This window comes from Coregonus clupeaformis, chromosome 3, assembly GCF_020615455.1.
Source record: "Coregonus clupeaformis isolate EN_2021a chromosome 3, ASM2061545v1, whole genome shotgun sequence".
In the NCBI taxonomy this organism is placed as follows: domain Eukaryota; kingdom Metazoa; phylum Chordata; class Actinopteri; order Salmoniformes; family Salmonidae; genus Coregonus; species Coregonus clupeaformis.
The window spans coordinates 8,376,113-8,400,457 of record NC_059194.1 but is presented as its reverse complement, the minus strand read 5'-3'; the positions used below and the strand labels follow the sequence as shown (position 1 = coordinate 8,400,457).

The 24,345-nt window shown below is 43.7% G+C and overlaps 1 protein-coding gene across 1 annotated transcript in view; it reads left to right on the top strand.

Annotated features, from left to right (window-relative positions):
* The first annotated feature begins 576 nt into the window (after positions 1 to 576).
* The window catches only part of LOC121541796 (protocadherin Fat 4-like), a 96,853-nt gene continuing 73,084 nt past the window's right edge, over positions 577 to 24,345 (top strand). Inside the window, exon 1 of the mRNA XM_041851102.2 lies at positions 577 to 6,137. Coding sequence (XP_041707036.2) covers positions 1,032 to 6,137 — 5,106 coding nt within the window. The 5' untranslated portion in view covers positions 577 to 1,031. The remainder of the gene's footprint in view (positions 6,138 to 24,345) is intronic.

The window sequence follows — 24,345 nt, the reverse complement described above, 5'->3', positions numbered from 1 at the left end:
AAGACACTAGATGGCGCTACATACACATATGTAAACTCTACCTCATAAGAAGACACTTGATACTGTCTGTATATTGATACATTTCCAAATTGCAATCCTGTTTTGCATTTTTACATTAAGAGTAACAAGATGCATTGGGTAACATCTATGTTTAAAATGTGTGACTATATGATACATGCAATTGGTAGACTTTCTATTGAGTTTAAACTAGATACTTTTCTAATCAACCTGGCCTAACTATGTGGTTTAGGTAGATCAGTGCATTCCAGATTGTAACCTAATAAACTACATTTGTTACAAACTAACGGTGCACTCATTACCTGTCTCTCATGGCATAATGACCTTTCTTTAGTTTGATTGACGTTCACCTCCACAAGCCACGACAAGGGCTCCGGTTTACAATAGAAAGGAAGGCAAGTAGGGCGCGCAGGAGCACCGTTATCCAATGGGATCACAGGTGGGAGGGAGTTTGCCTAACTCGAGCTTTGTTCTAAGTTACTATGGACCTAAGCGTATATGACGGAAGCTTCTGCACCGTTATTCCACGGGACATTGCATTGGTACAGCTGAGAGTATTTGTGCCTGGCTTTCCGTTGTCTATAAATACAATTATTGAATCACTTTTAACTTTTGGATACACTTTTGACTACGGAGAGGAGTTAATATTGGCATGTTTTTTTCACTTTTGTAGTTCCTATTCATCAGTAATTGTATTGCGCATATGAACCATCATGAATTGCAGCTCACAGACGATGCGTTTTGCTACAGGGGGAGTAGTGGTGAAACTTAATTGACAAGCAAGGGACGTCCGAGCACCGCGGATTCATTGCATCCCAAGGATTCAATTACTACATCTAGATACGGGAGAAAATACTTCAGGGTACTCAAACAGTATCCTTATAATTTCTGGAATTATCATAGTGAGTCGCTCAATATTGGAATACAATGCTTTAGTGTTGCCCAAACTCGAATAAAGTTGATGCATCTTCGTCATGGACTTTTTTAAATAAAGGTGGACTGGGATTTTGACCATGGCGCTCACAGGTAGGGGTTTAGGCCGGTTCCATTTGATTTTATTGATGCTATGGACTCTGTCGCAATATTCTTCATCCAGTCAAGTCCGTCAAGAGTTTCAGGTATTGGAGGAACAACCGATTGGTACCTACGTGGGAACGATAGAGACGAGGCCCAGCTTCACCTATCGCTTCAGTGAAAACCACAAACTTTTTGCAATTAACGGCACAACTGGAGTCATTTACACCTCTTCTGTGATTGACAGGGAGATTTTGCAAAGTAATGTCATCAATGTGGTGGTCCTCTCCAGCCAACCTACCTATCCTACCGAAGTTAGGATTGTTGTACTGGATATAAATGATAATTCGCCAGTGTTTCCCGACGCATCAATTGTAGTTTCGTTTAAAGAGGACGCCACCAGTGGCAGACAAGTGATTCTGGACACCGCTACAGATTCGGACATTGGGAGTAATGGAGTGGATCACACCACCTACAGAATAGTCAATGGCAACGAGCAAAGGAAATTCCGTTTGGATATTACAGTCAATCCTAGTGGAGAGGGGGCATTCTTGCACCTCGTTTCAACTGGAGGCTTGGACAGGGAAATAACTCCCTTCTACCAACTCTTGATTGAAGTGGAGGACAAAGGAGACCCTAAAAAGTTTGGGTACCTGCAAGTAAATGTAACTATTCAAGATATCAATGACAACCCCCCTATGTTTGATCATGACCAATATCAAACTAGTGTTTTTGAAGATGCAGCAGTTGGTTATAGTGTTCTGCAAATAACAGCATCGGACCAAGATGAGGGAGCTAATGCAGACATCAGGTACTTTTTAGATGAGGGAACACCTTTTCAAATCGATCCTAAAGCAGGTACCATCATTATAAAAGAAAGTTTGGATTATGAGAGTAAGAAAGAATACTCTATGACTATTCATGCTATGGACAATGGTGTACCTTCTCTGTCAGGTAGATCAGAGGCCACTATCAAACTACTGGATGTCAATGATAATGACCCAGTTGTGAAATTTAGATATTTCCCCACCACATCTAAGTTTGCCTCTGTTGATGAAAATGCTCAGATTGGTACAGTGGTAGCCTTATTGACAGTCTCAGATTCCGACTCACCCACAGCCAATGGTAATATATCTGTCTCAATATTGGGGGGCAATGAGCAGAGACACTTTGAAGTGCACACTTCCCCAGTTCCCAACCTAAGCTTGATCAAAGTGGCTAGTGTTCTAGATAGAGAGCGCATTTCCTCCTACAACCTGACTGTGTCTGTATCAGACAATGGCAAACCCATGGCCAGGTCCTCTTTTGCCAGCCTGGTTATTTTTGTGAATGATATCAATGACCACCCGCCCATATTCCAGGAAGCCCTATACAGAGTAGATATCAGTGAAGACATTCCAAAAGGCAGCTACATTAAAGGGGTCTCTGCAACAGATGGCGACTCCGGGCAGAATGCCAACCTTCGCTACTCCCTGGTGTCTGGAAACGGTTTGGGCTGGTTTGCCATCAGTGAAAACAGTGGTCTGGTTACCAGCGCCACTTTGTTGGATAGGGAAGTAGCATCTGAAATAGTGCTCAACATCAGTGCCAAAGACCAGGGGCTGCAGCCCAAAATCTCCTACACTAAATTGATAGTCAACATAACTGATGTGAATGACCAAGTGCCCACATTTACACAGAGCACGTATCATGTGTTCCTGGTGGAGCACTCTCCGGCCGGTAGTGAGCTCCTAGTGCTGTCAGCCTCAGATGATGACCTTGGGGCCAATGGAACTATACGGTTCTCTTTTGACCCGGAGACCCCGTCTAGTGTACAAGAGTTGTTCCACTTGGATGTTGTATCAGGCAGGTTGAGCACAGCCACAGAACTGGACAGGGAGGACCAAGGGAGTTATTTACTTTACATCCAGGCTACAGACGCCGGCTGTCCCCCTCTCCACTCCATTGGTAAAGTAAATGTCACCCTGAGTGATATCAATGACAATAGTCCAGTTTTCTACCCAGTCCAGTACTTTGCCAATGTCAAAGAGAATGAACCCACAGGCTCATTCGTAACCACTGCATTAGCCACGGACCCTGACCTGGGGAGAAATGGCACAGTGAAGTATATCATAACCGCTGGAGACACATCTAAATTCCACATTGATAGTAACTCGGGTAAAATCACCACTCAGGTGCCGCTAGATAGAGAGGAGAAGACAGCCTACCAGCTGCAGGTGACAGCAGCAGATGGTGGTGGACTCCGTTCACACACCCAGGCCATCGTCACCATTAATGTCATAGACACACAGGACAACCCCCCTACCTTTAATCAGGATGCCTACAGTTTTGTCATGTTTGAAAATGTGGGCATTGGCACAGTTATTGGTACTGTATCTGCCTCCACTGTTGATCTGAATACAAATATCACATATTTAATCACCTCAGGGGACCAGAGGGGGCTATTTACTGTCAGCAGTGCGACAGGTCAAATCAAAGCATCCAGTCAGATAGACAGAGAGGAGCAGTCTTTTTATCAACTCAAAGTCATAGCCAGAGGTGGGGAGGTAACGGGCGAGGCCCTCGTCAACGTCACAGTCAAGGATTTAAATGATAATGCGCCCCATTTTATCCACACCACCGAGCATGTCAGTGCAGTGGAGAACTGGAGCACAGGGCATCTGATATTCCAGGTTAAAGCCTCAGACCCTGACGAGGGAACCAGTGGCATGGTGGTCTATAGCCTCAAGCAGAACCCCAAAGGCCTGTTCCACATCCATGAGAAACATGGGCTTATCACACTGACAGGGCCGCTGGAGCTTACCACAAGCTCCTACCAGGTGGAGGTCCTGGCCTCTGATATGGGGGTCCCCCTGCTCACATCCAGTCTAATGCTAACAGTCAGCGTGTACGACGTCAATGATAACTCTCCCATGTTTGATCAGCTCTCATACGAGGTCATTATTTTAGAGTCTGAACCTGTCAACAGTCGCTTTTTTAAGGTGGAAGCCACCGACAAAGACTCAGGCCTGAATGGGGAGGTTATGTATGACATAGTTGACGGGAACACAGCCAACATATTTGGGATCTTTCCGGACGGGCAGTTGTATATTAAGGCTGAACTAGACAGAGAGGTCCAGGACAGATATAACTTAGTGCTGGTGGCCACAGACAGGGCAGTAGAGCCACTAAGTGCCAGTGTCAATGTCAGTGTAATTCTGGATGACGTGAACGACAATCGTCCCCTCTTTAACAGCATTAATTATGTGTTCCACTTTGAGGAAGAGCAGAAGAGAGGGTTGCTGGTAGGGCGAGTGTTTGCAGTGGATAAGGACTTTGGCCCCAATAGTGAGGTCAGGTACACGTTTGAGACTCCACAGCCCAACTTTGAGCTGAACGCTATCACGGGGGAGTTGACCAGTACTCTGCAGTTGGACCGTGAGTCACTAATGAGACAGAGAGGCGCTGCAGTGTTCAGCTTTACAGTAGTCTCCTCAGACCAGGGGCTCCCCAAGCCTCTGAGAGACCAGGCCAAAGTGCAGGTTTACATCCAAGACATCAATGACAACCCGCCCAAGTTCACCAAAGACATTTACCAGGCCTCCATCTCCGAGTCGGCCCAGAACATGACGCAGCTGCTGAGGGTGTCTGCCGTCGATGTGGATGAGAACAGAAACGGACTGGTCCGCTACCACATAAAGGAGGGCAACGAGGAGAGCCAGTTCACCATCGACGGCAGCTCTGGACAGGTCACACTAGTGGGAAAGCTGGACTATGAGGCAACATCCTCCTACTCATTAAAAATTATGGCTGTTGACTCTGGAACCATGCCCCTCTCCTCCTCCTGTATGCTCAGCATTAGCATCCTGGATGAGAATGATAACTCCCCCTCCTTCCTCAAATCTGCCATATCTGTGGATGTTCTGGAGAATATGAGGATTGGAGCGCTGGTGGCCTCAGTGACAGCCACAGACTCCGATTCGGGTCATAACACAGACATAACATACAGCATCACAGCCACAAACAACCATGGGACATTTAGCATTAGCCCCAACACAGGGAGCATCTTCCTAGTAAAAAAGCTGGATTTTGAAACTCAGTCTTTTTACAAACTGAATATCACTGCAAAGGACAATGGGAGACCACCAAGGTCCTCAACAATTCCTGTGGTCATTCATGTCAGAGATTTCAATGACAATCCTCCTATATTTACCCCCGGTGACATTTTTAAATCCATTCCTGAAAATATGCCCCTCTCTGCATCAGTAATGACAATCACTGCTCATGACACAGATGCAGACATCAACGGCCAGCTGGAATACTCCATAGTTCAACAGACACCCAGGGGAGGTCACTTCAGCATTGACCCCAGTAGTGGCCTCATATACACAAACAAGGAGATTGACAGAGAGTTCTCCAATCTCTTTGAGTTGACAGTTAAAGCCACTGACCAGGCAGTTCCTGTGGAATTCCGGCGCTTTGCCTTGAAGAATGTCACAATATGGGTGACGGATCTGAACGACAATGTCCCCAAGTTTGTTTCCCAGAATGCTCTGGTCGCAGAGTCCACCATAGTCATCGGCTCCATACTCACGACGGTGGTGGCGTTCGATCCCGACGAGGGCTCCAACGGCGAGGTGGAGTACGAGCTGGTGAAGGGGGACTCGGACACGTTCATCATGGACCGCTACAGCGGGGATATCCGGTTGGCCTCACAGCTGGTGCCGTCTCGCCTCATCTACAGCCTGACCGTGTCGGCCACCGACCACGGCTCGGACAGGAAGACCTCCAGGACCGAGCTCGCCATAATCCTCCAGGGCGCTGATGGGCCCGTCTTCTCCCAGCCCAAGTACATCACCATCCTGAAAGAGGGCCAACCACCAGGCACCAACGTCATCTCCCTGGACGCCTCCAGCCCCAGGGGCTCAGCCACCAAGGTGGAGTTTTTCATAGTGTCGGTCCGCAGCGGAGGCAAGGCCGTGGGACGCCTGTTCACCATAGGCCGTCATACTGGAGTGATCCAGACCGTGGCCGAGCTGGACCGGGAACAGGGCTCTGACCTCTACCTGGTGGATGTGTACGCCATCGAGACGGACGCCAGTCAGCCCAGGACACAGAGAGCTGAGGTTAGTAGCGCGTTTATTTATCTTCTCTTATTCTAGGGCAATGGCTTTTTCGTATTGTGGTCGATGGCTTCCAGACAATCTGAACCCATACAGCCGTTGAAGTCATTTAGTGGGATTAAATGAAATGAGATCAAGGTTTCGACTGGAAAACCTGGGAGTGAAAGGAAAATATCCAAGTCGCACATAAAACAGGTCTACCTAGTGCATTCGTACGCACATTAATTACATTCCTTTTTTAAATATATTGCTGAAAGTTCTGTGTTACATTAAATCTAAATTGCCTTGGATATGAGTAAGTAGGCCTTGGTCTTTGGCAAGATAATTGTATTGTTCCAGTTCCCAAAAAGGACTGGCCATAACAATCCTTCTAGCGTTTGTCTGTGTTTTCTGGGAGGGGAAATGAGTGCCTCGTATCCTGTGTTTCTGCTGTGCTCATGCTGTTTTGAACTTGGATATTCTTATCAGTGAATAAGAACTACACAAATCAAAACTTAACACTTTTGCTCTTTGCAGGCATTAATCATGCTGGGTTGCTTCATATGATAAAGTTCCATGATTAATTTTTATAGATTTCTATAGGTAGTAATGGAACGCACAATGAAAATATAATGATGAGTTAGTGCAGGTAGACTATATCAGGCCAATATCACGTTGGAGTTTGGAGCCTGAGGCTCTTTTGGTTTAAGGGTGTTCCTGTGGTACTCTCCTCCACCACTGGGCCGGGCTCTGCAGGCAATATGTGACCATTAAAATTGCATGACCTCCTAAGATTGTGAAAAGATTTTTGGGGAGAGAAGAAGGGGAAAATATCTGGAAGACTGAAACCTAAGCTCTCTATTCAGTTTGCATTATGTAATGCACCTCTTGCTCTTCGTTTTATCCTTCCCTTGGGGGTGGAGTTAAATTCTCTGAAGTTGAGCGCTGAAACTGTAAACCCAGCTTTGGGTGGTTAAGCCCTAGCCACTCCTCAAATGAAAAACAAATGTGATTCTATATGCTATATATGTGTTTTGGAAATTTCAACTGGAACCTAGAATTTCATGTTATTACAGGCTTGATGATACGCATTTATAAATTTGAGTTTTCTGAGCGCAACCAGAAAAGATTTCACTGCTGCTTCCTTTAAGAAAATGTGTTTTTTATTATTGCTTTGGAAGTTGCTGGCAAAGGGCCTATCCTGAAACACTCTAAGAGTATGACAGTAATCGGATGCTTTGACAGTTTTTGTGGATACCACTTGAACCATTACAAATACTGAAATTGAAATCCAATACAATAATCGGTTATTTGGAGGCAAACTCAAATATGATTAAAATCACAGATTTGGCAAAATCGCGTTAAGTCATTTAACTTAATGTTAGTATGGTCAAATGGGGATATCAAATGCTCTCCCATTTTGCCCACAGCACGGCAGATACTAATCTCTTCTTTTGAAAACTCTGCAGTCGACATAATGAGAGAAATAATGCTTAACACATTTCTTACGTTTTCCCTGTACAAACCCTGTTCTCAAAGTCCAGTGACGTTTTATACTGTTCTGTCCTCTGAGAGATGACTTAAACATACCCCATGACTGGACAGGCACTCTCTTTATTAAAGTGTAAAAGCTCAGTCACTTTGCTGGTTTTAAACTGCCTTTCCTGTGGGTGATATGGCCTTCTTTAAAGCAGTCTCAGGTACTGCTCAGCAGTGTGGCATCTGACAGGCTAAGGTTTGGGTTTTAGACTGATACATTTCAAAATGAAAGCGTAACTTTTAAGGTCCCTAAAGAGGGAGAGGCTTTCACTTTCTCAGCTTTAAATCCATTAGCCTTTTATAAGTATTCGTATTGATTATTGAGAGAACTTTGACAACCGCTTTTCTTGTGCTTTGCACTGTGCACAATGTTTTGGAAAGACTAGAACAAAGAATTCAGTTGAGTATGCCGTATCAATGATTGGTATCATAAACAACCTGACATAGCGCTGAGCTTGTTATGAAACAGAAGTTGCCGCTGACTTGTTTTGAAAATGCCTCTTGGTATCAGATTAAGTGAGTATAATTGCCATTGATTGTTGATTTGGTTTCTGTCTTTTGGGATTTAGAGTTTGCTTTGATAGCAGAACATGTTGTAACAACCTGCTTCAGAACATGTTGTAACAACCTGCTTCAGAACATGTTGTAACAACCTGCTTCAGAACATGTTGTAACAACCTGGTTTATTGCTTGACCTTTCAGTCAATATTGGTCAGGGTGTCTGGCCCTCGCTCTCTTTATGTCTTCCACTCTCTCACTCACTCTTTCTCACCCTCCCTCCCTGTCTGTTCCCCCTCTTTCCCCCTCTTTCCCCCTCTCTCGCTCTCGCTCTCTCTCTCTCTCTCTCTCTCTCTCTCTCTCTCTCTCTCTCTCTCTCTCTCTCTCTCTCTCTCTCTCTCTCTCTCTCTCTCTCTCTCTCTCTGTTCTATTCATTCTCTGGCTCTTCCTCTCTCTCTCCACTCTCTGCCCTTCTCTCTCTCCACTCTCTGCCCTTCTCTCTCTCTCCACTCTCACACTCTCAAGCCCACTCCCTCCAGCTCCAGCCTTAATTGTTTTATTTTGCTCATTGTGAAAAAGAATAAAGGATCTTTTAGGAGAGAGCCTGAAGTGCTACATCACTTCTTGCCCCCCCGAAAGCATTGTTCCCTCTGGAAATAAACACTGCCGACCGCAACAGTCCTTCCTTTGTTTAGCCTTCACAGATATAGTGTTGCTCCGCTCTGACACTGATTCAGTGGGCTTTGTTATTTTTTGTCTGTGCCAGCGTCATTCACTGACAGATTTAGGGTTGTGTATTAGACCCCCTCCTCCCTGACGAAAAAAAGAATACTTGGGATACGTTTCGGATCATCTCACAAACTGAGGAGGGGGGCATCAGCATTCTGCCTGGTGGCCTGGTGTTCCGGTGGCCTGGTGTTCTGGTGTTCTGGACATCGCAACAGGGGAATGCAGATGGCTAGGCTAGATAGACAAGTCTTATTAGTGTTTATTTTACTCAGGACAGTGGAGCTGACCCCCTTTCTTCTTTATTTTCTCCCTCCCATCTTTCTCTTCCTCACACTTTCTTTTTCTATATTCCCCCTCTCCTCTGCAAGGAACGTTTTGTCCAGACAATAACCCTCTATCGTCTTGTACACTTCGAAACAGTTGGGAAAACAGACTGTTTATTAATGTTACCCCGCTGTTTGAAGCATACTTACTGGATATGAAATAGACTGCGACTCAACCTTGAATGCCTTTACATGCTTGGTGTCAGTGCAGCACACTTAAACCAGACCTGGGTTCAAATAGTATTTTAAATACTTTAGCTGTGCTTGATTCAGCTCAATCAAATGCTCAAAGTATTTGAAAGAAAACAACTACTATTTGAACCCAGGTCCGATAAACTCCTCTGACTTGAACCCTGAGGAAATGTGATTAGGGCATTAGTGGCGGGTGGAGTGCTTGATGTTGTGTAGATAGGAAAAAGCACTATGAAACACAAAACCTCTACAGGCAGGTCAACAAGGTAGAGCGAGGGCTGCGCTGCCCTGGTACCATATGATATGTTTGTTGGTATGGGGGATGAAGGGTTTCTGAGGCGAGCAGAACAGTACATTCATGGGGTAAATTAAATTGGCTGGACATGTGTTTTGTAGCGGTCATCGCCAGGTTCCTCACAGCCTTCATGGAGTTGATGCGTATGCTGGTCCTCCCATGTAGGTGGTCCTCTCTGAGGCCAAAGTTGAGACAAACGGGAGACTCTCTAAGTGCCTGTCTTTTATGAGACACAAACTATAAACCCCTCCTCACATGCATGCAGGGAGAAACACACACACACACACACACACACACAGCTGCCCTATTATTTAGTTTTCAGTGTTCTATTTAATAGGTGGATTACAGGGGTAGAGGTCAAATATTGTGTTCAAGTTCACACATATTATCTTCTATGCCAAGAAACCAACACTCCAGTTTTCATGCTACCACTTTAAAGCATTCCCCCTGGAAGAATTACTGTAACTGTTACAATATCAATGCTGTTCCAGTGATAGCATTGTGGGGCATGTCCCCACAACACAGAAGCCACAGTAAGCCGTCTCTGTTTACTTGTTAAACTTTCTCTCTATCTCGCCTGGTTTCAAAGCTAGCGGCAATCGCGGCTCACAATGAGCGTTTGTTTAGCAACGATGATACCCTCAGGGCTCATGTTGAAAACAAGGCTGTAGGTCCTTATCCAGGCCATGTGTCGCTAAGTCTCTTTCTCTCTTTCTCTCTTTCTCTCTCTCTATCTCTATATCTCTCTATAAATATCTCTCTGTCTCTCTATCTATTTCTCTTTATCTCTCTATCTCTAACTATCTCTATCTCTCTATCTCTATCTCTATCTCTCTCACTATCTCTATCTCTCTATCTCTCTCTCTATCTCTATCTCTGTCCCCCCCACCCCCGTACTGTATAGACACCATAAAAAGCAGACAAAATTGCAGATCAAACTTATATTTAGCATTTTAGCACACATCAATTCAGTAGTTTTATTAATAGAATAGAAGTGTCATTGAAAATAAATGCTATAAGCACTACATTAGGTCGACTAATGTCAACAAAGGGTCAACCTCAGACCACAGACTGACCATATGTTTCAAAACGTTTTTTAAACGGTCTTTAAACGGTCTTCTCTGTCTGCTGCCTCATCCTGCTCCTCCATTTGACTCGGTCGTCTTCCAAAGAGAGCACAGGTTTTCAGTTAGAATAATAAATGAATGTGGCGAGAGCTGTGCACGCTCGCATGGACTTTATTTTTACTTCAGAGATACATTTCTCTGGTTCTGGGAGTTTGATTGTCACGTCTCATTTGCAGGTAATTCCTAGTCTTCAGCACACATGGTCCGAGCACAGAGGCTGATCTACTATCGGGTCCACTGGGAATGTCCTGCTGCTTTGGTCTATGGAACAAATGATCAAACAACAACAGGGCCATAGGCTTACTGAGTAACTTTGAATAGGAATGTCTTGATTGGCTCACTGGTGTAGGTGTAACACGTTGTTAGCATCCAGCCGATATAGAAACTGGATCAAGCTGATAAACTGTGTCTTCAGGTGTTGTTTACTTTCTGTTATTAAAGTTGCTCTCATGATAGTACTGTGTAGTAATAGGATACTAATGTAGTCATCTACAATATAGTTATTGTAATAGCTATGCTGCTCAAGTCCACTAAACTTGACTGGTCTGTAAAGGAACTGTTACTGTAAATCTTGTCCAATTCCAGTAAAAAAGATTCCACTACTTAGACTAGTAAGAAGTTAGGAGTCAGAGAAAGAGAATGTGCAAGGAAGATTGGGGAGAGGTGTGGGGGGGAGGGGAGGTTGATTTTGGCTCATTTTCAATGCAGTAATAATGGATCCCAGCTATGGAATGATTTGTTCTACACGTGACTGACACTGCAACAAACACACACACACACACACACACACACACACACACACACACACACACACACACCTCCCCCTAGACCTCCATTGTTTTCTCTGGACAAAAGTACACTGCATCTCCATTTTATCTTGAAAGAAAAACGCTCCTGTACTTTTAGAGATCTTCATTCCCAGACCCTATATCATCAGCACCTTCTAAGTGCCATTAAGTCACGCCACCACCCCTGTGACATCAAACGAGAGGGGGGAAAGAGGATTTGGGGCAGGAAGGCTATCTCCCGCAGGCAGACAGATAATTTAGGAGTGGAGAGCGAGATGGGGGAAAAGGAGGGAGGTGGAGAGGAGGAGGGGGGATTGAGGTTTGAGCTGTGGGAGAGGGCCAGAGCGAGTTTAGCAGCGTCAGGCCTGGAGACAAGGAGAGAGACTGGTACCAGAGAAGAAAGTTCATGTTATTGTTGTCTTCCCTCTTATTTTAGGAGGTTTCCATTAAGAGGGGAAAAAGGTGCAGAGCAGTCTACTGTGTCCTGGCTGTGTCAGGAGGTTTTGACGGTGAAGGGTGATTTAAGCTTTACCAGTTTTTACAGTGTTGGCTGGTGTTTACTTTAAAATTATGTATGGAGTAGTGGGGGGGGGGGAGGGGGGGAGGGTTGCGTGCATGTGTGCTTTGAAGCATCTCTCTAAATTCACTTTTTATTAGCTTTCATTATACATGCACACCAGCGTGTAACTGAATAGTTATGGCATGTTTGGCAATTGATAAAAGAGGAACTACTCTTGAAAATATGTTGGCCTTTTCATATGACTGAAGTAATGCTCACTAAAGATAAACCATATTATGCTATATTAAAAGTGAGCTGAATCAAGCAGACAACTTTGGCTTGTGAGATATTTTTCAAAAGCTATTCTCCCAAAACGAGTTTGTAGTCTCCAAGAGTTTCTAAAGAAGATTTTAAGGTTCGCTGCACGATTTATATTGAAAAATGGAGATAAGACTATTTTAGACTTTAAACAAATGGTTTGAATTCGCACGGCAACAAATAAACCTTGCCTTAATAACAAAACAACACTTTTGTTTACACAATTCTAACAATTGATGTCTCCAGTTTGAGTGAGAAACAGAGCTCTCCTCTCTGCCATTTTGGTGAGTGCAGCCTTTTTCTCCCCCCTCTGGTAAGACTGCCTAATTGAAAACATCTGGGTGAAGCACTTTTTTCGGGGCAGCAATGTTGGGGCCAGCCAACGTGACTCAGGCTCTCATTCCTGATTGGGTACCTAAGCAGCTCTCTCTGAGCTTTGTTGTCAGGCAAAAGTGATGCTTTTATTAAACCGGACAATATCACAAGGAGCAATGGGAAACTTTTTACTGTTTGTGCTCCGTATGTTGGGACACAGAAACAGTCCCTCTGCTTTCGATTACACACGTTGACATTGTGCTATTTGTACTATTTTTTCCCCCTCAACTTTTCCTATGGCTGGAGTGGCCTAATTAGACCAGCTGTATTGTATCTGATTCCATTGGTGTGTGTGTGCGAATGCGTGCGAATGCAGGTATGTTTATCACACTTAACAGAGGTTAAGTCAAGAATGCCCTATTTATTGGCAGAAGGAGCATGCAATGTCCAACAGGCAAAATATGCTGGCTGAAGCATTGTGTTCTGATATCTCCCCTGTTGATAGGAACTTCCTAATGAAGTTTGCTCTTAATGGGAGTAGTTTCCCTGGACATCACAGTAATCATACATTGGGAGTAGTTTCCCTGGACATCACAGTAATCATACATTTGCAGTAGTTTCCCTGGACATCATGCACTATAATCATACATTGGGAGTAGTTTCCCTGGACATCATGCACTGTAATCATACATTGGGAGTAGTTTCCCTGGACATCATGCACTGTAATCATACATTGGGAGTAGTTTCCCTGGACATCATGCACTGTAATCATACATTGGGAGTAGTTTCCATGGACATAATGCGCTGTAATCATACATTGGGAGTAGTTTCCCTGGACGTCATGCTCTGTAATCATACATTAGGAGTAGTTTTCCTGGACATCACTGTAATCATACATTGGGTGTAGTTTCCCTGCACATCACTGTAATCATACATTAAAAGTGACCACGTACTACTCATGTATATCTATCTCGGGATCTGTGCTGTTGGTTTTAACCTTCTGGACTTGGTCTGTGGTAAAACACACAGCAAAAACCTACAAGTCCCAGTCTGTGTTATCATTCTGGAGCTGCCCCTCCATTAGAGCCAGGTGGTTGATAAGATCAGGCAGCATTCCTTTCTAAAGGATGGGATTTCCTTGTCCAAACGTATTCCTCTACCTTATAAACAGACACATACTCCCATTGCACTCTAGTCTCCATTCTGAGTATTGGCGTGAAATTGATTACATAAAAAATTACATTAATATGATTCTAGTAACACATAAATGAGATAAAGACGTATTTGTTGCCTCAGTCTTGGTTTGATTATGAGTTAATTCCGCGAGGGAAGGTGATGAACATTCACACTGCAAAGGGTCAGGTTACCAGTGACTGTAGTGACATTTGGCTTGCCTTGGCAGAGCCTGCAGCATTAGCGGAAGCAATGTCCCTTGGCAGCTGAACCACTGTGCCAGCTGTGTGTGTGTGACAGGGCCCTACAGTGCTGGAGACTGGCAGAGCCTGATCTACCCATGGCGTCTTTATGCGTCTGACGTGTGACAAGGCTGACACACTGTTAATAATGATGTGGTTATTACTTCCCATCATGCTTCACTGCAGGCCGGCCCATAAAACAGCTCTGTGTGCTCCTTTTGTCTCTGATAGGTTGCCCATGGAGCAAGTAATGTTGTCATATGCACATCACATTATGATTCTACTCAGGCCCAGGTGGTGGGCGCAACTTTATGAACTTTAAGTTCCATTTTGATTTCGTAAAGTCACAGTCATTACACCTTTTTAAGTCTTCACACCTTTAAACATTTTATTCTGAAAATGCGACAACTTAAAGTATTACAATTATTTGTACATTCTGTAGATTAAAGGTGCACTATGCAGAAATTGCTCCGCCATTTTCTGGTTGCAAAAATTCTAATAGTTTATGTGACAAAACAAGCAATCTAAACCGCTGTGAAATATTGTTTCCATAACCAAAGATATTGTATTTTCAGCTGTTTGAAGCTGGTGTACAATGCCGAAAGTAAAAGATGCAAAAATGAAACTGAAGAACGGGAAGCATAGAAATAACACGCACAGAACAGATCTACTGCTTCTTAGACTTGCTTTCAATAAGCATGACAGATCTATCACTCACATTTCTATATGAATTTGGTCGGGTCACCGGAAAAGTTACATATTGCAGCTTTAATAATAGGAAAATGTGTGTTAGTGCTAGGTCAAATAGCACAGACGTGATGAAAGGCATGTTATCCCAAAGTTAGCCCCAGACCTTCCTTGGTACAGAGATCACACTACTCCATATATCATTCATATTCATTGGCTGTGTTCATTGGCTGAGAATGAGGTCTGGCCATAATAGTAAACACACATCAGATTCAGATGTGTCTTTGAAACCTAATCTCTATTCACCAAGATCATATACCATCCTACTGTCAAGATTCTAGTAAGTAGGCCAAAAGGTGGTTGCCCTCGCTTGATGTCTTGGCATTATTGGTCATATGGAGTCAATCAGAGAAGGGCATTTTTCCCTCTGACAGTCAAATGCCCTGTCTGACTGCTGCATTAGGTTTCATAGCAGCTTTGCAGACACTGCACTGTTTGGCATTAGGGCCATGGTGACAGTTGTGCTTCTTAAGATCTGGATTTGTAAAAACTTGTCTGCCTCTAAGATTTGCAAAATTAAGAAGGAAATGTTTATCAGTGTTAATCTTGGACATATGGTTTTGACTATACTGTTGTCTTGATTTTTTCCCCCCATTCACTTACGCTACTGAATATAACATTGAAAGGAATTATGACATGGAAAGCATTCAGTATGCAACTCTGTTGTGATGTAGGCTACTACAATGCTTGGTGAAGTATAAATTATGCAAAAATTATGCAAAGAACAAGCAGTGGATAGCACCCTTCCACCCCATTTTAGATCCTCTAATCTTCAAAAAGCCCTATTTTTCCTGCTCATTAAGCATGCTAGTCATCTGATGTCCCATTCATATCATTATGACATAAATTAGCCTCTGATCATTATCCCATTGTTGTTGTTGTTTTTCCACTCTACATACATCAATTCGAATACCACATTAATTAATTTCTTACCCAAATCAGCGCTAATAAAAATACTCCCAGGATGATTAATTTAGGGTGGTATGATTAGCACAAGTAGCGAAGATCAGAAGCTCTTGTTAATCCTTCGCACCAATGTTGATTCATCCTCTCCCCTCAATCCCCACCCTCTCTCTCCATATCTTCATAATAGTCTATTCCGCGGTCTGGTTTCATTCTTTGCGATTACTAGACCTCCATCAGAGTTGGATGGAAATGAGGCTGGCTCTCCGTCGCTGGGGATTTGCTGGTCAGATGGATGGATGGAGAGATAGAAGGATAGAGTCTCATCTGGAGGTCTCTCTCCGGGTCTGTGGCTCGTAGGCCATTGAGAGGAGATTACATAGCCCCGCCGGTGGTTGTAAAACACCGGCCATCCTGGCAGACACCAAACGGGACTCACAGGAGTCCTTTCAAACATCACTATTGTTAGCCAGGGATTATGCTTTTGAGTTTTATCCTGTTAAACGCAGCCATTTTCTGCTTGGGATCCAGAGATTTCTTTGGGCAACCAATGCTGGAATGCTTTAGAATCAGTTATCGACAATCTGTAAATTAGTAGCAGGATTAGGTATTCATATGTCATTCATTTTTTTCCCAGTTATACATTTACATTTTAGTCATTTAGCAGACGCTCTTATCCATAGCGACTTACAGTTAGTGAGTGCATACATGTTTATTTTTTATTTATACTGGCCCCCCGTGGGAATCGAACCCACAACCCTGGCGTTGCAAGCGCCATGCTCTACCAACTGAGCTACACGGGGCCCATCATTATTCCTGCTTGTTTTCCAGCAAATTCAATTATATATGTTTTATTTGCAATATGTGATAATATCGACCACAAATAAAACATTGTTGTAGAATTCGCTTTAAGCCTCAAGTTGTTAGGAAATGACAGAAGTCCTTTAGTATTGTTCTTAAAGCAGTGGGAATGGATCCTTTTCTTAACTCCAGACTGAAAATAGAATTGTACATTTAAGTCAAATTCTTGCCATTTTCAGGGTATACATTTTTTCTCGGAGTGAGCAATAGGAGTCCTTTATTTGTGTAAAAAAAAAATACTCTGCCGTCAACAAGGCTTTTCAAAGTAATGCTCTTAGCAGGTCATTAAGCTTTTTCAGAGTTTTTCTGTAAGTTTGCCCAAACACTAAAACCCTGTGTCTTTCACTTCTGATTAGTGACACTTTAATAAAGTTCAGTGGACTGAATTTTCCACCTTTTCTAATGTTTCTATGGTCACAGGGAAATGACCTGCATTCAGGCCTCTATGCCATCTTTTAAATGCAAATCCTTTAAAAGTAACTGTGTAATTCTGTGTATTGGGACTCTCCCGACTTGGCTGTGAGAGAAAGTGTTTTTTATATAAGGCAACCGCGGCTGTTTTCTTTCTGTCTTCTTGATCTGACAGCATTTGACTAAACCAGCCCTTAAAGCGTGACAAAAACTTGGCAAAATCTTTACATTTATTTTCCTTTTTTTCTTTCACTGTTGCACTTTCCTTGGATGGGCAAAGGTAGACAAAAGCTGTCTCTTCCACTTGATTGGGTCATAAGGGTGAAGTTAATGTTTGGTTGAAAAATTTCTTAACATTCCCTGCATTTTGTTTTCCTATTCTGGGGAAGCCAGGAAAACTATGTCGAATCAGCCACAATCAAATAATTTACGGTGAGCTCACAGAGAAGGAATTAATGCATTTTATATTGGGCCGCAGGGCTGGGCGAACTGCCCCCAAACACGTGAGAAAACCCCTCAGTCACCCACTTCACAAGGGGAGCGGGGAAGCAGGTCATTGACTTGATTTTCATGGGAAGGCTGGTTCGGCCATTCAGATCCTGATAGGTCCAGTATTGACAGCCTCAGAGAGGGGAGTGGAGCATGCCGCCTTCATTGTACCATGGTTTGCTGAGGAAAAACAAGAGAGGCCCAGAGACAAAGCGCTCAATGGGAACAGTAGACCCTGTGTCCCCGCTTCTGACTGCTGCCGGGGCTTGTGTCTCCCATTCGGCTGAAGTGCTACTCTCCCCCTCCTCCCTTCCACTCCACTAACCTTCTCCCCCCTTTTTCACTCTGTCAAGTGGCTGCAGAGGTGTTGCAGTCTCTTTCCCTGACACTGAGTGCAGAGGTTGTTTGCCGTCCTCATTTATTGGAGACTTCTTTAATGAGCCTGTATGGTTCTCAGGCTGGACATGCAGTATGTGTAGCTGTACTCCTTTCTCTCAAATATTGGCAGTAGTTTCCATTGAGTTACTGTTATAGAGAAACAGTTGGCCCCCCACTCACCATGGCTGTAGTTCAGTAGTCTGGGTGAGGGTTATCAGTTCAGGCTTATCAGGCCAGTCTTTGAAGTTAAGTGTTAGCTCTGTTTTCCCTGGATGAAAATGTTGGTTGGCTATGGGATGTTGGCCAGGACTTCTGAGGGATGGAATATTATCTAGTTGATGTTTTGATGTTTTCAAAACACCAATGAATTATGAAGTATCTTTATCTAATAAAAAGATAAGGGTTAGATATACACTACCAGGCAAAAGTTTCTGACACACCTACCCAGGGTTTTTCTTTATTTTTACTATTTTCTAGATTGTAGAATAATAGTGAAGACATCAAAACTATTAAATAAAACATATGGAATCATGTAGTAACCAAAAAAGTGTTAAACAAATCAAAATATATTTCATATTTGAGATTCTTCAAATAGCCACCCTTTGCCTTGATGACAGCTTTGCACACTCTTGGCATTCTCTCCCTTGAATGAGTAGGTGTGTCCAAACGTTTGACTGGTAGTGTATTCTATAATATACAGTTTATTAGGTACACCCATCTAGTACCGGGTCGGACCCCCCTTTGCCTCCAGAACAATCTGAATTCGTCGAGGCATGGATTCTACAAGGTGTGTCATTCAAACATTGCTCAATTGGTATCAAGGGACATAACGTGTGCCAGGAAAACATTCCCCACAACATTACACCACCGCCACCAGCCTGTACCGTTGACACCATGCAGGATGGGGCCATGGACTCATGCTGCTTCTGCCAAATCCTGACTCTGCCATCAGCATGACGCAACAGGAACCGGGATTCGTCGGACCAGGCAATGTTTTTCTACTCCTCAGTTGTCCAGTGTTGGTGATGGCGTGTCCACTGGAGCCGCTTCTTCTTGTTTTTAGCTGATAGGAGTGGAACCTGGTGTGGTCGTCTGCTGCAATAGCCCATCCGTGACAAGGAAAGGGAAAGGGGGATATCTAGTCAGTTGCACAACTGAATGCATTCAACTAAAATGTGTCTTCCGCATTTAACCCAACCCCTCTGAACAGACGAGTTGTGCGTTCCGAGATGCCGTTGTACTGCGCCGTTATTTGCCCGTTTGTAGCCCGCCTGTTAGATTGCATGATTCTTGCCATTCTCCTTCGACCTCTCTCATCAACAAGCTGTTTTAACCCACAGGACTGCCGCTGACTGGATGTTTTTTGTTTGTCGCACCATTCTCGGTAAACCCTAGACACTGTTGTGTGTGAAAAGCCCAGGAGGCTGGCCGTTTTTCTGAGATACTGGAACCGGCGCGCCTGGCACCGACGATCATACCATGCTCAAAGTCACTTAGGTCACTCATTCTGCCCATTCTAACGTTCAATCGAACGGTAAATGAATGCCACGATACCTGTCTGCCTGCTTTATACAGCAAGCCACGGCCACGTGACTCACTGTCTGTAGGATCAAACCATTTTCGTGACGCGGTCTACCTAATAAACTAACCAAATCACGAATTACTGTGTTATTGAAAAATAGCTTTATAATGGTGTACAAACTTGATACAATTGTAAGAAGTTGCTCAGTAACTTAAGTTTTGTACTCAATAATGACATTATCCTGGGATGTGTTCGGCTTCTAATCTCACAAATGCTGCATCTGTGTTCTGGTCAAACAAGGATTAGGAGAATGGCGGGACAGTAAACAAACAGGGAGAGTTATGAGATTATAAGAGATGATAGGGATGAGAAGAAATCACATGATTATTTTTTTGGGGAGGTGGGGTTAAACCGTGATTTTTCTGGGGAGGAAAAAGAACCACGACTGTGTGGGGTGAACTCTGACCCTTCCTGACTGGGCTTCCGACCTCTCAGTACACCCTTTGACCTTTTTTAGTGCTCTGGCCAACCCAGGAAACTGCTCTTCCCCCTGACAACTAATCAACACAGACCCTATCCCCTTGCTTCCCTTTTACTCATTTGGTTCAAGTTATTACGACCCAACTGATAGTAATTAGAGGCCATTGAAAAGTCACATTTTCAAAGAGCAATAATGTTTGGAGAGAACACACCACATGCTATTTCAACATCTTGGATCCCCGTAAGCTTGAAGTACCCCCCCACACACACACACACATCACCCCCCTACTTCCACCCCTCACTCCCATTCTGTCTAAGACAGGGGTTCTTTTGAAGTGTGGATTTTCTGGAGAAGTGTTTTGCACCCCCCCAATCTGTCCAGTGATGTCCTGGCTTTCATATGAGGATATAGTTCTCTCTATTTGGTCGTGAGCTCTCTATCCAAATATACTGTATCAGGGAGAGCTTCCCTCTGCTATGTAGGGATTGAGAGGGCTGGTCATGTGCTGGGCTGATTAAGAAGTTGGTGGTGACCTAAGGTTAAACCCTCCAAGGGGGGGGGGGGTGGACGACACAAAAGCAGAATGAATCAAGTGGTCCGAGGGAGACGCTAAAAATGGGTCAGACCCAAACTTCCCTGGGAGAAGTTAAACTTTCCAGGACACGAGGGAGTCATCTTACCTGCCACCTTGGCTTTGCTCGCTCTGTACATTACTTGGAAAAAAGAGACTCTGTTTTGGATAATACCATTAACGCTAAACCTCAAACCCCTTTTGAGTTATCATCTAGGCCAGTTTTGGTAAACATTCTCACTCTCTCCTTATCTTAGTCCATTAATCGAAGATCACCTCTCTTTCTCCCCCTCCTCTCCGTATGAAGTCACTGCTGGGTTGTTTTTGTAGCTGTTTTATCTCCGTGGATGATTTGGACGTCCTGAATGGTGACAGGTTTGCCAGCCAGGCCGTGAGTCTGTGAGTCTAGCCTGCTTTTTTTCTCTCCTTTCCCAGTGTCTGATAGGAGTCAGATGAGCCGAGCCTGGGCTGCTTGAGTAAGTACAGAGGCCAGCTCTGTGTTCAGGGTCTGCCTGCGCTAGTGGCACAGCCTGGGACAGCCCAGATGATGAGTTACCAGGCCGAGGCTTTTTTTTATTTGGTTGCCTTCAAAGGGAAACTTGGCCATTCATTTCCATTATTCATTATCATCATCACCATCATGAGTCAAACGGACAATAAGGCCAGAGAGAGAGAATCGAGTCATGAAAGTGCAACACATCTGTGCAATTGCAGTTGAAATTCTAATTATTTTTTCCATTCATTTTTTTACTGCCCTTAGACAAGGGCTCAACTAGGTGTTGTGTATTGCAGGATTTCCGCTTTCCTTTTGACAATTATTGAGTGCTGCTGTCCTTCCAGGCAAAGCATTGGCATTAAAAGTCATTGAACCATTTTGATGGTTAACTCAACCCAGCTGAGCGACGCTTGTTTCTGCAATCAGATGTAACGGTATGTTGCATTTAATTTGGAAAAACTGTGTTAAGGGCTCCTTTTCACTTAAATCATTGTCGTCAGGACTGGATTGGAAAAACTCCTCCCTGCCAAATTGTAGCTATAGTGTCAAATTTTTACTGCGTCTACAACATCATGTTTACAATACTTTAAGCGTATTGTGTAGCGAAGACGAAGATGTCTTAACACTGTCATCATGGGCCGCTTCTCATTCAATAAGCACTGAAAACCATACAAAATTGAGCTAAGTGGAATTAATTAGCGACTTTTCCCTGGAGGCACCTCCCTAGCCTCTCTATTTTGTCTGTTAAAATGAACGTTTTGCACCACGCCCCCTGTGCCCTGGCATGGGCTCGCCAAGATCTCTCGGGTCCAACAGGTAATTCCCAGGCATTTCCCCTTGTTTGGCTAAGGAAAAAATGCTCAGATTCATCCCTGTGTGTTTAAATCATCAGCCAAAGGAGGTTGTGGTTGCTCTGCGGCAGTCTAACCCTAATGCTCATTACTTCATTCAGAAAGGATGTATCCATCCTGGGAAATGTTTCAAACTGAGACATGGCGAAGAAGAGAAGCCCAAGATCTAAATGGCGTAGTCTTTTTGATGTATGTCACAATGCACTTAGCTCTTGGGAATGGGGATAAGGTTTACACAGAGGGGGAAATGTATGTATTAATCGTCAGCGTTTCCATTTCAATTCTGTGTATATTTCAGAATAAACAGTACTTTTGATACACTCATCTCTAAAGGATGGAGATGGATGATCGTTGTTAAACAAACTTGCATCATTATTTCGACCAAAGACATATTAAAGTTTTGTTTACAGTGTCCTTTGATGGTCCAGCCGTTTTCCGAGAATGCGTATGGCGATTATCCTCTGGACTAAACATCCCCACCCCATCGCAGACACACTTTCACCACAAAGCGAGGGAGAGGGACCTTCCTTCAGTCTCCTGATCATAAAGATACGATTACACAACCACATTCTTGGACCCTCCCTCTGTGGCGGCCATTGTGTACTATATGATAATATATGTGTGTGATGCGTATGTTTGAATGGTGCTTGCGACACATGTAGGTATGTGTGTGTATGGTGTGTTTGTATGATGTGTGTGTGTGTGTGTGTGTTTGTGTTTGTATGATGTGTGTGTGTTTGTATGGTGTGTTTGTATGATGTGTGTGTGTGTGTATGGTGTGTTTGTAAGATGTGTGTGTGTGTGTGTGTATGGTGATGTGTGTGTGTGTATGGTGTGTTTGTAAGATGTGAGTGTGTATGGTGTGTTTGTATAATGTGTGTGTATGGTGTGTTTGTATGATGTGTGTGTATGGTGTGTTTGTAAGATATGTGTGTGTATGGTGTGTTTGTAAGATGTGTGTTTGTATGATGTGTGTGTATGGTGTGTTTGTAAGATGTGTGTGTGTATGGTGTGTTTGTAAGATGTGTGTTTGTATGATGTGTGTGTGTGTATGGTGTGTTTGTATGATGTGTGTGTGTATGGTGTGGTTGTATGATGTGTGTGTATGGTGTGTTTGTAAGATGTGTGTGTGTATGGTGTGTTTGTAAGATGTGTGTTTGTATGATGTGTGTGTGTGTGTGTCAAATCAAATCAAATCAAAATGTATTGGTCACATGCGCCGAATACAACAGGTGCAGACATTACAGTGAAATGCTTACTTACAGTGTATGGTGTGTTTGTAAGATGTGTGTGTGTATGGTGTGTTTGTATGATGTGTGTGTATGGTGTGTTTGTAAGATGTGTGTGTGTATGGTGTGTTTGTATGATGTGTGTATATGGTGTGTTTGTAAGACAGCAGGGAGGGGTCCTATGGGGTATGGGTGGAATCCACCCGGGGGCCCGCTGGTTCAAAGATAATAAAAGCCCCTAGTGACACTGAGCCACCGCTTTAGAGGATTTCCACGGCCTTGAAAGGCAACTGTGATAATGCAGGGACAATCCTGCCCCGGTGGTCCCCCATTGGCACCCCTTAATAACTATATTAGTAATTAAAGGACAGGACAGACCCCCACGACCCCTCTGCTTCTCTCCTCTTGCCTCTGGGAGACTAATGGCATTTGGGTTAATGAGCTGTGGGAAGACTTTATCCATGTTCCTCTCACTCCTTTTCTCTCCATAACAGATAACCCAAGCACAATAGATAATGTCCACGCACTATGATAATGGATATGTGCTCTGTTTCCTTTCAGTCACCTTAGTCATAGATTGTGGAGTGTTATGTATGAAGGGGGGTTGTGGAATGAGATATTGAAATTGGGTGTGAGGGTTCATATCTTAAATCCCCCTTTTTCAACACTTGGAGTCACCATGAGCGATGTACTCTTAGGCCCTAGGGATATTTCCTGGAGTTGTGGGTAAAATTCTTTCATGATAGTCATTAGATATGTTTAAATTTGGACTAAATCTGCAAGAGGATCACTCGCAGGCGTAATGCATGCTCAGGCTTTTGTGTAAGTCTACAGCGTTGAGCTCAAACCCCTGGTAAACCTCACGTACAATAGCCATGTGAAGTGCATGTCTAACATTACACTCATGGTGATCCCTTGGTTTAGTCTCTGGTGAGTAACTCTCTGACCAGCCTTTTCCCTCATGTCTATGTCTACGTAGGCTAAACATTCTCATTAAACCAGGGGTCTCCAACCTTTTCTAGCATGAGAGCTACTTTTTTCTTTTCTTTCAAATAGGCACATTATTTTCTTCTCCTCTCCCCTGCATCTCTTCCCCAGGTCCTTAGTGTACAAGAGAAAGTAGTGCACTATGTTTTCTGTCAATATACAGTGAGGGAAAAAAGTATTTGATCCCCTGCTGATTTTGTACGTTTGCCCACTGACAAAAAAATGATCAGTCTATAATTTTAATGGTAGGTTTATTTGAACAGTGAGA